The sequence below is a fragment of the Leptodactylus fuscus genome, chromosome 10 (assembly GCF_031893055.1).
Source record: "Leptodactylus fuscus isolate aLepFus1 chromosome 10, aLepFus1.hap2, whole genome shotgun sequence".
NCBI lineage: Eukaryota > Metazoa > Chordata > Amphibia > Anura > Leptodactylidae > Leptodactylus > Leptodactylus fuscus.
Genome location: NC_134274.1, coordinates 11,727,702 through 11,743,232, shown reverse-complemented (window position 1 = coordinate 11,743,232; position 15,531 = coordinate 11,727,702). Strand labels below are relative to the sequence as shown.

Genomic DNA, 15,531 nt, shown 5'->3' with positions numbered 1-15,531 from the left:
CCTTTAAGAGTCTCAGCACGACTCACTTTAAGAAGAATGCTAGCTCATCAGACTCCACTTTCGGCGACAGTAATCCCTGGGCGGTCAGTGCTGCCACTTATTATCAGTTTTGCTGTATGTTCAATTCCATTCTTACTATGTCATTCCAAAGCTAAACTGTATTTTCCATCCTATTAAGTCTTTAGCATGGGACCGATGCCAGGAGTTGTCACTTCTCTAGAAGGATTTGCGTTTATTCCTTTGCCTTGCAGAGTTTTTAGCAAAAAAATGATGTGTAATAATGACAATATCTGGTGAAAGATTCCAGTTCTCTTCTACTCCAGCATCAGATCTGGTACCAATCTATCTGAGGAGTCACAAACCTTTGAGTGACCTTAGTAGAACCTTAGTATGCCTTACATATGCTGTAATATTAATCCACTCCCATGCTTCTCACCATTCCTATCCCATCAGTGCCCCCCACATAGTAATTGTCACCCCTGTTGCACCACAGCCTCCCCCAATAAATTGACTACAGGCTGCAGAAAAACTGCTATTTTTGCCATTAAAAGGTTACTTTACTCCTTTCTGACAGTGTAAGGCTGTGTAGCATAAATCTGCTCATTCCAGTGCACCAGTGGGCAGGGGGAATAAATTTACAAAGTATAGACTACCAGCCATCAATGGGATCGGAAGGAGATCAAAGAGCGGTGAGGGTGCCCTATGGCATATTGGAACCAAAAACTAACTGCATTGATTGCTCAGGAATGGTGGGGACTAGATAAAAAATTCCAGCTGTGCTGGAATCAGTGCAGCAGTGTCTATTACAGGATACAACTAGAGCTAGACTTGTGGAGGTGGTGAAAGGTCCCCTTTAGGTTAGTACATGAATGAACCATCTTGTGAATCCTGCCATACTTCATGCCTCCCAGGGATGGCAGCAAGTGCCACAAACCTGCTGAGGATCACTCCATCTTCCATATACGCCCCTGACCTCGTGTCTTGGCATCGTATATAGCCGTCCTGTAAGCCGTGTGTCATTGTAAAGTGACAATAACTATAATTGTGTCTATTACAGTATGTTGGCATGACAGCGGCCCTTTCACTTTGGCAGTATAATAAAGACGTTCCTTCCTCGCAGACCTTGGTTACTTGTCGTCGTGACTTCCAGCTATTTATTAGGCGAGTCATCTATTTTTCCATTGTCTCCCATCCAAAGTGTCCTTAGCACTGAGATCAGCTTGTGAAAGTCATCCTTCTGCCTGGAATCTGTCTTTCGCCTGGCGCCTTCATTAAACATCGTGTCATAGAGTAAGCATCGGATTGAACGCACACTATTCGGGTCTAGTACAAAAGGCGACGAGGCGACACTTCAAAGGAGCGCGTCTTTATCCTACATGAAGCTTTCTTGTGGTTTTCTGGAGTGAGTTGAGACATAATAAGGCATTTAGTGGGATGCTGTAACATTAGAGATGTCGCTCATTGTGTAAAAGAGAATGTATTAATCCCAGCGCTGCGGCTACTGGAGGCTTGTAGGATCACAGAATAAGAAATATGAGTCAGCTGGATCCTCATGTTGGAAGCCGGCCCTGCTCCCTATTGATAGCGATTGCAGTGGGAACCACAGTCGAGGGCTATTCATTTCCCAATAGCTATAATCCTGCATTGTGCGTCGTGTCCGCTGAGGTCCAACTAAGGCTTTGAGATGTTTTACTGTATAATATTGTATCAGCGCTTTTTGTCTTCTTGTCCAAGGAGTAACTTGAAGAAACCAGTGCAAAATCAGTACCAGGAACCTCACCCACAATGGCTCATGTTACAATATACTAGTTCACTTATCGTGGTGGCCATGTCTCTCTGATCTTGATCTCTTAAAGGGTTACACCTGGCTTCTTAAAGAGATCTCTGTGGCTAATAGAGAAGAATCCTGCCATGGATTGTAAAAGTACATGCATATACCTCAATACATTGCAAAAATTCTATATATGTGCCTCTCTCTTCAGTGCACTTTGGCAGTGACAAGCCCGGGCTTCCCTCTAAGCTAGGTAAGACCTATAAACCCTTGTTATTCTGAGGATATTATGGTAATAACCTCCTTAGGGGCATGAGGCAATGTTAATCGCCCTATGTCATCACATATTAATATAATAACCATCACATACTGATCTAACACATCTTCACGCTCTAGATGAATTCTGCATGTCACCAGGTATGAACATGGACATGGTCGGTACATCATGTATGGGTCACATTCATGTTATGGGGGTTGTATTGGGTACAGTCAAGTTCATTCAGCTCTGTAAAGTATTTGGGCTTTTAGAAAGTGTCCCCATGCATAATCCAGAAATGTCATCCTAGATCATGGATAGGGTCAGAAATTGGATTCACAAGGCCATAATACATCCATAGATCCCTCTAAGGCTTCTTTTTTGGGCCAGGAAGGGATTTGCGATAGTAATAGAGCCTTTGTCAAACATCAGCAATTTTGGTGGGATCGTTAACCATTGATTTGTTTGGGTTAGAGATGAGCGAGTACTATTCGAAAGTTCCGTTTCGAATAGCACGCACCCATAGGAATGAATGGACGCAGCCGGCACGCATACTTTGCCGGCGGCCGGCCGCTTAACCCCCTGCGTGCTGGCCACTTCCATTCATTCCTATGGGTACGTGCTATTCTAAACGGCCGTTTCGAATAGTACTCGCTCATCTCTAGTTTGGATATGTCCCTATTCTCAACAAACCGAAGGAGGATTGGGCATATTGGATTTCAACATGTTCCTACCTTCCTAGTGAAACATATGTACATCCAGCAAAGCCAAGTGTGCAGGAGTATTAAAGGAAGAGGGTAAGAGGAAGCATTTGGCCAACAGCTATCTAAGGTATATGGCCACCATTGGTATTGAATCCCTCATAGCATGTTGTAAAAGCTTCATAAGCAAGATATAGTGGAAACTGAATGAAACAACTTAACTCCTATCATAGAGACAGTATAACTACAGTATAGCCCGAGATGCCTTATGTAAACTGCACCCATCCAGTCAGGTATGCAAAATTCACTAAAAAACCCAGGAGGACTTACCATAGAGGCAATGTGGGGCCCTTGGATAGAGCTGGCCCACTCCTGGTTGGTCTCATCCCCTTTGCTAATTGATGTCAGGAACTCTCCGGGGGACAAAACACTATAATGTGCCATAAGGAAGGCCCTACATGAATAATATGCACAAAACAGGTTGCACAATGGCCAGATATCTTGGACCAAAACTAGTCTGGAGATGCATCTTTGCATCAAAGGGACCTAGTCTACAGTGGGTGGACAGTAGATCCATGGATAGGCAGGGACTCCAGGATCTTAGATCATTATGATGGAAGGAGTCATGTCTCCTGACTTGGCTCAGATCAGGAAATACGACCTATGCATGGTCTGGATTTTCTGGTCCTGTGTGCACAAGTTAATGTTCCTATTCCACTTAAATGAGTCCCATATGTCTGACATTACATGTACTACACCGGAGATGATGTGACAGCTTTCTATCAGTACATTAGTGTGACTAAAACCATCAATGACTCATGGTTGGTAATTCTATGACAGCTCTGTATAAATCGCTTCACATCAGATGTCCTTACTAGACCTGCTTAGAAGCAATGTGGAAACTATCTGACTATTATGTATATTTGAAGGGGATGTCTCAAGAGGACAAAACCAGTTCATGTGACCTATTAAGTCAGGTGGACATCAAGGAGAAGGGGCTACAAGCCAGAAGGGAGACTACTCTATACCATGAGGCTTCCATACTTAAACCTCACTGTCATCACATCCCAAACACAAATTGAATTCCTCGCTAAGGACGATACGGTTCCAGTCCGTAGTAATCCAGGGTTGTTCTTCACAACATCACTGCAAATGAAGGTTTGGGTGGCTGCAACTGGCTGACAATTGCAGGACACATAATGAGCAGCATAACATCAAATTTCCTTCTCCTAAGTGTCTGTAATTGGTGCGGGCAGAGACAAGGGCCATAGTGAAGGATCCTCCTGTGTCTGGAAAGTGGACAAGGAGATGGTGGGCGCTGCTCGTGTTGTCAAAAGATCAAACAATCCTCTCTACTGGTGATTTGTCTGGAGCTTGTTCTCTATCTGTGAGCCCTCATGTAACCTCCGCTCCCAACACCTCCTTACAGCCAGGTCAGATCAGCCTAGATCAGGGGTAGGGAACGTACGGCTCTCCAGCTGTTGCAAAACTACAACTCCCAGCATGCATACTGGCTCTGCTGTTCTGGGAACTCCCATGGAAGTGAATGGAGCATGCTGGGAGTTGTAGTTTCACAGTAGCTGGAGAGCCAAAGGTTCCCTACCTGGCCTAGATGGTGGGCAGTTCATCGAAATGTCCATCCTGCTTGCGCCTCCTCTCAAAATCTGTCAGCTGGACAAAATGTCATCAGGGTGCATTGTACAGCCATGTCTAGCAGTCAATGGTTTCTCATGAAGACGTACACTACCCAAAAGTAACCTCTCAGATATGGGTGCGGTTTATTTTTGGCAAAAAAATGAATGTCGAGCAGGGAAACTTTTTGAAAAAGTACTCATGAAGGCAAAAAAAAAAACAATACTCATCTTAATGATACCCCACTGATCCTGTTAGGATGTTGCCTGGGTCCCCACCAGGTCCATCTTGATATACAGGAAAAGTGGGGCAGTCAGTTATAGGCTGAACGGTAATTTCCTGTGTGTTGGGAGGGACCAGGAAGTAGCGGCAATGTAATGGACAATCCCTTTAAGACTCGATGACCAGTGTGAGGACAGAGAATTTATCTTAGTACAGCAACATGGAAAATATCCCTTTAAGTTATGTAAGGGTCATAAACAATAGGTGACATTCAGAGGACAGGTTCCCCGTAATGGTGATAAATCCCCTAATAGCCCGGCTATGTCTGGTTCCTCTTATCATTTTGCAATCGCAGTAACATAATATATACATGGGATTAATAATCATTAATTATATTGTACCGCCACAAGGAATGAGGCCAGGAAGCAAGAGGAGATAAACATACTGTCATAGCAGGAACAATGCCACAACTGTATTCCAGCTTGTCCGAGCTGACAAATAAATAGACACACCTTATTTGCAAGTCTCGTAACTTTCATGTTCTACAAGCCACAAGTTTAGATGAGGTAAAGAGCAAGCCCAGTGAACCCTGATTTACCAGTGCCTGGATCGCTCCCTGTATTAAGCCCAGTGCAGGTCTGCGGGGGTGGGACAGGGCACAGCAATAGCTCTCTGAAACTCCTCCCCCAAGGACCTGTACTAGATATAATACAATGTATACACTTTCACCTTGAGCGTCCCTTGATACACTCATTAGCAGCCTTGCTGTGATAAAAGTTGTCCTGTGGGGTATATACAGAACCGTGTAAAAATTATAGGTGTGGAAATATGCAAAAAATTAAGAATGCTTTCAGAAATGCAAGGGTCAATAGTTTATTTTAGCCAATGAGCAAAATGCAAAGTGAATGAACAAAAGAGAAATGCAAAAATCAATATTCAGTGAACCTTTGCTTTTTACCTTCCATCAGTTCTTCTTGGTACTTGCAGAAAGTTTTTTGCAAAACTGGGCAGGGAGGTTGTTTCCGCCATCTTGGAAAACTACCGTAAGCACAGACCTTCTGTGGATGTGGCTTGTCCAATCCGTCTGTCTCTTCATGTCATCCCAGACAGACTGGATGAGCTTGAGATCAGGGCTCACAGTTCCTTGGTAGAGTACATTCAAAGCCAGAGAAATACTTTAATGTTATATATAGGAATTGAAAAAAATATATTGTGGATTAAGATAAATCTACCGAGGATCCCTGCCGATCAGCTGTCTGTTGGCAATTGGGCAAGCTCTGCGCCTCTCCATTGCTTGCATTGCTCTATCAATATTGGATCTGTGGGGGTCCGATACCCAGAATCCCTGCAGATCACCTGTACCCAGGCAGAACGGGAGAGCCATATTGTGCACTTGCCATAGAAATTGTAGTGACAAGTGTAGGTACTGCATTTCTGCCCCAGTACTGGGTGACCCCGCCAGATCTAATATTGATGGCCTATCCTAAGGATGTCTTAGTACCTCTCTATATATGTCCTGCATGGTCCTGGGCTGTTTCATAGAGATTTTCCTTTACCTACTGTATGCAGCGTATGGCAGCTAGTCTCCAGCCACCAGCTCAGACAAGAATGAAAGCTCCACATACAGCATGCAAAGGGGGGGACTGCTAAAAACGGCAGATTACAAGTCATATAATGACCAGAAACAGTGTTACATCTCATGTATAGCTTACCATGAAACAACAGGTGTGCTGTAAGGGCTGCGCAGTATTTCTCCCTGACTAATCACTTCTATGATCGCAAAAAATCCTGAATAATCTCCTGTGTGGATGGAGGAAATACGTGCAATCATTTGCTTCTTTTTCATGGCTATATATATACCGCTATCCTCCCTTGGGAGATGTTGGTTGCTAAGTTTCCTTCATGGGTCAGCAAAAATCTTGTGAAGCGTGCATTACATGGTGGTCCTGCTTGGGTCACTCATAGCCTTTGTTAAAAATCAATGCTTATCACATCTAAAAACTGACCCTGTCATTGAGGTGTACATTATTGTCCATAGAAGGCAGTATTATAATAATATAGTATGGTTATATATATATATATATATATATATATATATATATATATATATATATATATATATATTAGTATAGTAATATAATAAGTTCAGATTCAAGGGGTTAACCCAGATTTTTTTTAAATTTCCTAAAAACAGCAGAAGGTATAAAATAAAATTATCTACCCTTTATAACCCAGGCCACTCCTGTTCCTGCAGCCATGATGTCATGTACATGAGTCACGTGCTCATTACATGCCACTGGCCACGTTGGTGACATGTGTGACATGTGACTGTTGAAGCCAGTGATTGGATTTTATTATGTCATCACTGCAAGAATGGCAGGAACCAGAAGGTGGCAGAGGTGGGGGTTAATGGGTAAATCTAGGTTATTTTTTTAATTTTATATGATTTCTCACTCCATGATTTCTTAAATGCCTGGACATCGCCTTTAAAGATAAGCGTTCAACTCCTCCACCAATTCTTTACACTTTTAGTAGAAGAGGCCAGGAGTATAGAAATGTCTTCACTTAAAGGAGAGCTTTCACTAGCACCATCTATTTGCATCCTTTAATAGGCGCCACTCTACTGATTCTTATGCAGTTGAAATTTTTTCTCTAGCCCTCACCGTTCCTGAGCAATCAACGCTTTTAATTTCAGTACCCAATGTGCAGGTGGGCGGTCCTTGACTTGATAGTCTAGGACCGCCCACCTAACAATAAAGAGGCTAATTAGCACATTGGGTGCTGAACTAACAGCACTGATTTCTCAGGAATGGTAAGGGCTAGAGAAAAAATTCCAACTGCGCCGGTATCAGTGGAGATTCAGCTATTGAAGGACGCAAAGAGATGGAGTTGGTGAAAGGTCACTTTTAAGTATAAACAGTCAATTCATAATTCAAAGTTGAACATTAAAGTTGTCCATATAGGAAATATACTGTAGTTGGTAATGCATCAATTGCTATGCTCCTGCCAGGGAAAATAAGCGGCTACTAGATAATGAAACACCGCTTATCTCTGGGGAGAAGAAATTAACTGGTTAAAATTCAACCTGTCTCAATCTTGATTCCCTCAAGCGGAGATCTTGGGTGACAGTCATGCTGTCAACATAGACATCTGATGGTTTCTTATGCTGACAACTAATATGCATAGCTGTCTTAAGACTGTCATCAGTCAGTCACTGCAGAGACTCAGTCGCGTCATAGCATCTTATAATCTACAATCTACACATTTTTTTCCTTCTAGCTTCTGCTAAGCACTTGAAATTCATGTGTTAGGGGCTGTCACGTTGCCAGCAAGTTTCCTCGCCTTCTGCTTGTATCTACCATACAGACACCCACGTGAGGGAACAGATTAAGTTTATCTCCATAACACCGGGAGCCCCGTCTTCTCCACCCACATCCTGCACAAAGGAGGGGACCCAGTGACGATATTGTAGCCACACAGATGGATTTATTCTTTGGCATTTTGCCTCACTTTCCCGCCAAAGTACTGGGAATCAAAACTCCTTTAATGGAGTTGTCACTGGCTCTTGCATATCATCAGGGAACAGCAATGCTTTTTTACGTATTTGTGAATGAAGTGGAACAGGCTGCGTTACTCATGTATTGATTGTATGAGATAATGCATTATTGTCTCACATTAATAAACCTAAAGATAGCGAATAATCTATAATAGTAAGTAACGTTAGTTTTAATGACCACCATTGCGTGTTCATTACAGTCCAACTTCATTAATTATGCATTTTATGGCGGCATGCAGCAACCACTAGGGGGAGCAAAATGCATCTATTCATACCTAGGTCTGTGACCATGAGATGACTGTACCACATTAATTCACCATTTATTACTCTATTGTTTATATTCTGCAGCCTTTGTTTTTATTCACATCAGTTCCAGGTCTTAATGGTTCTCACAATATAATTTTCCTATTATAGACATGAACATTAGATTGCTGAGATGAGTCAGACTGTTTTAACCATAATACAAGAATATAACGACTTAAATACTACACCTATGTACAAGTATACAACTACTATAATACTGCACCTTATACTATAATACTGCTCCTATGTACAAGAATATAACTACTATAATACTGCTCCTATATACTAGAGTATAACTACTATAATACTACCTCCTATGTACAAGAATACAACTAGTATAATACTACTCCTATGTGCAAGAATATAACGACTATAATACTATCTCCTATGTACAAGAATATAACTACTATAATACTACTCCTATGTACAAGAGTATAACTACTATAATACTACTCCTATGCTAAGCACACACATTCGGCACTGCTTCATCACGCCAATACAATGCATTAGCCAGTGCTGATTGGCCAGAGTACGGAATTCGGCCAATCAGCGCTGGCTCTGCTGGAGGAGGCGGAGTCTAAGGTCGGACCTGAATGGAGACTGGTGTGGAGCGATCTTAGACTCCGCCTCCTCCAGCAGAGCCAGCGCTGATTGGCCGAATTCCGTACTCTGGTCAATCAGAGCTGGCCAATGCATTCTATTAGCCCGATGAAGTAGAGCTGAATGTGTGTGCTTAGCACACACATTCAGCTCTACTTCATCGGGCTAATAGAATGCATTGGCCAATCAGCGCTGGCCAATGCATTCTATTAGCTTGATGAAGCAGAGTGTGCACAAGGGTTCAAGCGCACCCTCGGCTCTGATGTAGCAGAGCCGAGGGTGCACAAGGGTTCAAGTGCACCCTCGGCTCTCCTACATCAGAGCCGAGGGTGCGCTTGAACCCTTGTGCACACTCTGCTTCATCAAGCTAATAGAATGCATTGGCCAGCACTGATTGGCCAGAGTACGGAATTCGGCCAATCAGCGCTGGCCAATGCATCCCTATGGGAAAAAGTTTATCTCACAAAAATCACAATTACACACCCGATAGAGCCCCAAAAAGTTATTTTTAATAACATTCCCCCCTAAATAAAGGTTATCCCTAGCTATCCCTGCCTGTACAGCTATCCCTGTCTCATAGTCACAAAGTTCACATTCTCATATGACCCGGATTTGAAATCCACTATTCGTCTAAAATGGAGGTCACCTGATTTCGGCAGCCAATGACTTTTTCCAATTTTTTTCAATGCCCCCGGTGTCGTAGTTCCTGTCCCACCTCCCCTGCGCTGTTATTGGTGCAAAAAAGGCGCCAGGGAAGGTGGGAGGGGAATCGAATTTTGGCGCACTTTACCACGCGGTGTTCGATTCGATCATGGCGAACACCCTGATATCCGATCGAACATGTGTTCGATAGAACACTGTTCGCTCATCTCTAATAACTACTACAGTCATGGCCAAAAGTTTTGAGAATGATACAAATATTAATTGTTACAAAGTCTACTGCTTCAGTTTTTCTAATGGCAATTTGCATATACTGCAGAATGTTATAAAGAGGGATCAGCTTAACAGCAATTACTTGCAAATTCATTATTTGCCTAGAAAATGAACTTTATCCCCCAAAACACATTTCAACATCATTGCAGCCCTCCCTTAAAAGGACCAGCTAACATAGTTTCAGTGATTGCTCCATTAACACAGGTGTGGGTGTTGATGAGAACAGGGCTGGAGATCAATCTGTCATGATTAAGTAAGAATGACACCACTGGACACTTTAAAAGGAGGTTGGTGCTTGGCATCATTGTTTCTCTTCTGTTAACCATGGTTATCTCTAAAGAAACACGTGCAGTCATCATTGCACTGCACAAAAATGGCCTAACAGGGAAGAGTATCGCAGCTAGAAAGATTGCACCTCAGTCAACAATCTATCGCATCATCAATAACTTCAAGGAGAGAGGTTCCATTGTTGGCAAAAAGGCTCCAGGGCGCCCAAGAAAGACCAGCAAGCGCCAGGACCGTCTCTTAAAAGTGTTTCAGCTGCGGGATCGGGCTACCAGCAGTGCAGAGCTTGCTCAGGAATGGCAGCAGGCAGGTGTGAGTGCATCTGCACGCACTGTGAGGCGGAGACTCTTGGAGCAAGGCCTGGTCTCAAGGAGGGCAGCAAAGAAGCCACTTCTCTCCAGAAAAAACATCAGGGACAGACTGATATTCTGCAAAAGGTCCAGGGAGTGGACTGCTGAGGACTGGGGTAAAGTCATTTTCTCTGATGAATCCCCTTTTTGATTGTTTGGGACATCTGGAAAACAGCTTATTCGGAGAAGACGAGGTGAGCGCTACCACCAGTCTTGTCTCATGCCAACTGTAAAGCATCCTCAAACCATTCATGTGTGGGGTTGCTTCTCAGCCAAGGGAATTGGCTCTCTCACAGTCTTGCCTAAAAAAACAGCCATGAATAAAGAATGGTACCAGAATGTCCTCCAAGATCAACTTCTCCCAACCGTCCAAGAGCAGTTTGGCCATCAACAATGCCTTTTCCAGCATGATGGAGCACCTTGCCATAAAGCAAAGGTGAGAACTAAATGGCTCAGGGAACAAAACATAGAGATTTTGGGTCCATGGCCTGGAAACTCCCCAGATCTTAATCCCATTGAGAACTTGTGGTCAATCATCAAGAGACGGGTGGACAAACAAAAACCTACAAATTCTGACAAAATGCAAGCATTGATTGTGAAAGAATGGACTGCTATAAGTCAGGATTTGGTCCAGAAGTTGATTGAGAGCATGCCAGGGAGAATTGCAGAGGTCAACACTGCAAATATTGCAACGCTGCATTAACTCATTCTAACTGTCAATATAAGCTTTTGTTACTCATAATATGATTGCAATTCTATTTCTGTATGTGATAAAAACATCTGACAAACACACATAAAAACCAGAGGGCGGCAGATCATGTGACAATAGAAGATTTGTATCATTCTCAAAACTTTTGGCCATGACTGTATAATACTGTTCCTATGTACAAGAATATAACTACTGTAATACTTCCTCCTATATGCAAGAATATAATTACTATATTACTACTCCTATGTACAAGAATATAACTACTATAATACTACTCCTATGTACAAGAATATAACTACTATAATACTGCTCCTATATACAAGAATATAACTACTATAATACTACTCCTATGTACAAGAATATAACTACTATAATACTGCTCCTATATACAAGAATATAACTACTATAATACTACTCCTATGTACAAGAATATAACTACTATAATACTGCCTCCTATGTACAAGAATATAACTACTATAATACTGCTCCTATGTACAAGAATATAACTACTATAATACTGCTCCTATGTACAAGAATATAACTACTATAATACTGCTCCTATATACAAGAATATAACTACTATAATACTGCTCCTATGTACAAGAATATAACTACTATAATACTTCCTCTTATATACAAGAATATAACTACTATAATACTACCTCCTATGTACAAGAATATAACTACTATAATACTGCTCCTATATACAAGAATATAACTACTATAATACTACTCCTATGTACAAGAATATAACTACTATAATACTGCCTCCTATGTACAAGAATATAACTACTATAATACTGCTCCTATGTACAAGAATATAACTACTATAATACTACCTCCTATGTACAAGAATATAACTACTATAATACTGCCTCCTATGTACAAGAATATAACTACTATAATACTGCCTCCTATGTACAAGAATATAACTACTATAATACTACCTCCTATGTACAAGAATATAACTACTATAATACTAGTCCTATATACAAGAATATAACTACTATAATACTGCTCCTATGTACAAGAATATAACTACTATAATACTTCCTCTTATATACAAGAATATAACTACTATAATACTACTCCTATGTACAAGAATATAACTACTATAATACTGCCTCCTATGTACAAGAATATAACTACTATAATACTACCTCCTATGTACAAGAATATAACTACTATAATACTAGTCCTATATACAAGAATATAACTACTATAATACTGCTCCTATGTACAAGAATATAACTACTATAATACTTCCTCTTATATACAAGAATATAACTACTATAATACTACCTCCTATGTACAAGAATATAACTGCTATAATACTAGTCCTATATACAAGAATATAACTACTATAATACTGCTCCTATGTACAAGAATATAACTACTATAATACTTCCTCTTATATACAAGAATATAACTACTATAATACTTCCCCCTTTTCTGTGACTACTGTACTTATGATTCTGCTACCAAAATCACCCTTTTAGATGTTTGGAATGAATATCTATCTGTAGAAATGTCTAACTTTTTGACAGAGAGCATGATTTGTAGGAAAGTCTGCGGGAGAAATCCATGGCTTATCAGGTCGCCTTGCTATGGCTCTGCCGGCATTCAATGAGGTTAATCTGCCTGTAACTACCCCACCCTCTAATAAAGTGGCCATACAGTGTCACATGATATCGGGGCCATATATGTAACCTCCACCAGGTAGGTAGAGAAGAGGAAAGCTAAAAAGAATGTCTCAATGTTTGGAGGACCCAACAAATCTGCACATTATATGGAGCCCATGAATTGTATTAGACACTATGTAATGCTTAGTTTCTCCTGTGGGGTCGCTGCAGTAAAAAACACTCCCTCTGTTTTTTGTTGGTAACATTAGATTGTCAGAAATTAATATTTAGAAGGTGACACTACTAATGGAACTTTAAAATAGTGCTTGAGCCTTAAACATTAGCCACAGGTGATAAATAGCAGATTAGTGAGGGTCCGACTGCTAAAGATCTCCAGAATGGGGGACACTGGACCTTCCGAACCAACTGCACAATCCTGTCTAGGAGAGGGGTTGGTGGTAGAGGATGTGCCCTGCTGCTCCAGTCCATGTCTTCATCAAGTAGACTTAGAAGATTCGTATACGGACAAGGGATTTTAGATCAAGACATTGGCTAAATCTTAAAAGTGGTGGACAACACTTTCAGTCAGTGCATTGAATTTTAAAGGTTCCTACCTAATGTCTAAGGGGTTCAGGAGGTGAATGTAAAATCCACGGTGATCTGAGATCATTTAGGCAATTCCACCTAGTATTTGTGATGGTTTACCATGGAGCATACCCTTCCCATCCATCAGCACTTGGAGGCTTTGGAACAGCTGATCTGAGAGGGTTCAGGTGTCAGACCCAGGTGATGACCCGGTCATCAGTATGAAAAATCCTTTTGGGGCCAGATAACCCCTTTAGTTAAATCCCAAATTCTATCAATTCTATCATGCTAAATCTCCAGTATATACATTCTATAGATTTAGATGAAATTCTGGTTGCCGACAGCCACCACTAGAGGGAGCTCCTGTATACTGGTCTCCCTCATAAAGAATTCGACCAGGCAGACCATTTCAGATTCATTACCTACAAGTTAGAGCAACCTATATTCTATCCATGCCCATGTGCTAGATTAGGACAGGTTGTAAAGTGGTAATGGCCATTTCATGGGCGTAATTTTCTTTAGCGACAATTGGCCAGGTCACTTCCTAGGTCTCAATCTGGTCCCTAGGTCTCCTTGTGACATGTGGCATTAGAATGAGATGTCTCACTCCCATGAAACCTCAGCAGATGTAACCACACCTTATAATTACATGCATTTATGTAGTGCCAACCCACATCACTTTTTGCACATAATGCACTGTGCATGGAGCCATCCCTGTAGAGAGTCACTTCCCCACTGAGCCAGTGCGTGACTCCTGGCTAATCCCAGCACCTCAACCCCCTGTTCTGTTCTCTCCTCTCCTGTTGTTTTCGCAGCTCTGCAGTCAGCCAGGCGAACAATCAGTCGTGCAAATGAAAGGTGATCTGATGGCAATGTCTGTGCACACATAGAGAGGCTGCATTGTGTGCCTGCCTGCCTGCTAGCCATGTAGGGCAGGGACTGGGCTCTTTAAGAACAGGACATATTTTTTCCTCCCTCTCTCTCTCTCTCCTGTTCTCATATGTATTCTTTCCAGTGTGGAGCTGCTTCAAAGGATGAATAATGACCTCCTCTGTCTGCAACCCAGGGTTATTATTATTGCAAGGGAAAGCCTCCATGGGACTGGGCTATGCTGCTGCTGCTGCTCTGCAAGCTGAAGACATGGGCTGCTTGCACACACAGATAGACTGAGAGCAAGCTCTGATCCATCCTAGAGGAATCCCAAGCTCCAGCAGCAGCCCAGGCCCCTGTGTCTTCTCCATCCATCACAGCCACTATCAAGAAACACTGACCTCCTGTCAACTGGGATCCTCCATGTAGAAAAAACTGAGTCCACCCACATGCATGCACCGTTAAATAGGCAAGTCTCATGTGCATCCCTCAGTGAGACTGCAGCAGGCACAGGCTGAGCAAGGAGCAGCAGAGCTGATGGAAGAACCAAAGGGTGAGTGAGTGCTAGCCCAATTCTCTCTCTCTCCAGGTTTTAACCCTTCCTGCTCTGGGGGAACTTTTTTTTCTGTTTTCTGTGAATTTGCTACATTGTTTCATTGAAAGCTTCAGCCTGTAGCTCGTGTCTGCAATTAGTTAAGGGCTGGCTACTGTTACTGCTGTGGCTTGGAAAAGTTTTCAATAAATTATGTACCACAAGTAGTGACATAGTAACCAAAGGAGGTTAAATATTCTACTATAGTCACGAGGATATCTAGTGGGGTTACTTATATCAGGTTTATCACTAGTGTGTCCTAGGTGGTCAATATTATCATCTGTACTTTATTGTGGCTTGTGTAGTGTAATATTGGAGCTTGTATAGTGTATATAATATTGGAGCTTGTATACTGTATATAATATTGGAGCTTGTGTACTGTATATAATATTGGAGCTTGTATAGTATATATAATATTTTAGCTTGTATAGTGTATGTAACATTATGTTCTACACTATATCATAGCTTGCATAGTATATAGCTTATGTTTGATACTATATTGTAGCTTGTATAGTATATATAATATTACGTTCTGCACCAAATT

The 15,531-nt window shown here is 41.7% G+C and overlaps 1 protein-coding gene across 1 annotated transcript in view; it reads left to right on the top strand.

Moving 5' to 3' along the window:
- Window positions 1-14,364: 14,364 nt before the first annotated feature.
- Window positions 14,365-15,531, top strand: part of ENTPD1 (ectonucleoside triphosphate diphosphohydrolase 1) — a 36,949-nt gene continuing 35,782 nt past the window's right edge. The window contains exon 1 of the mRNA XM_075288281.1: window positions 14,365-14,948. Coding sequence (XP_075144382.1) covers window positions 14,933-14,948 — 16 coding nt within the window. The 5' untranslated portion in view covers window positions 14,365-14,932. The remainder of the gene's footprint in view (window positions 14,949-15,531) is intronic.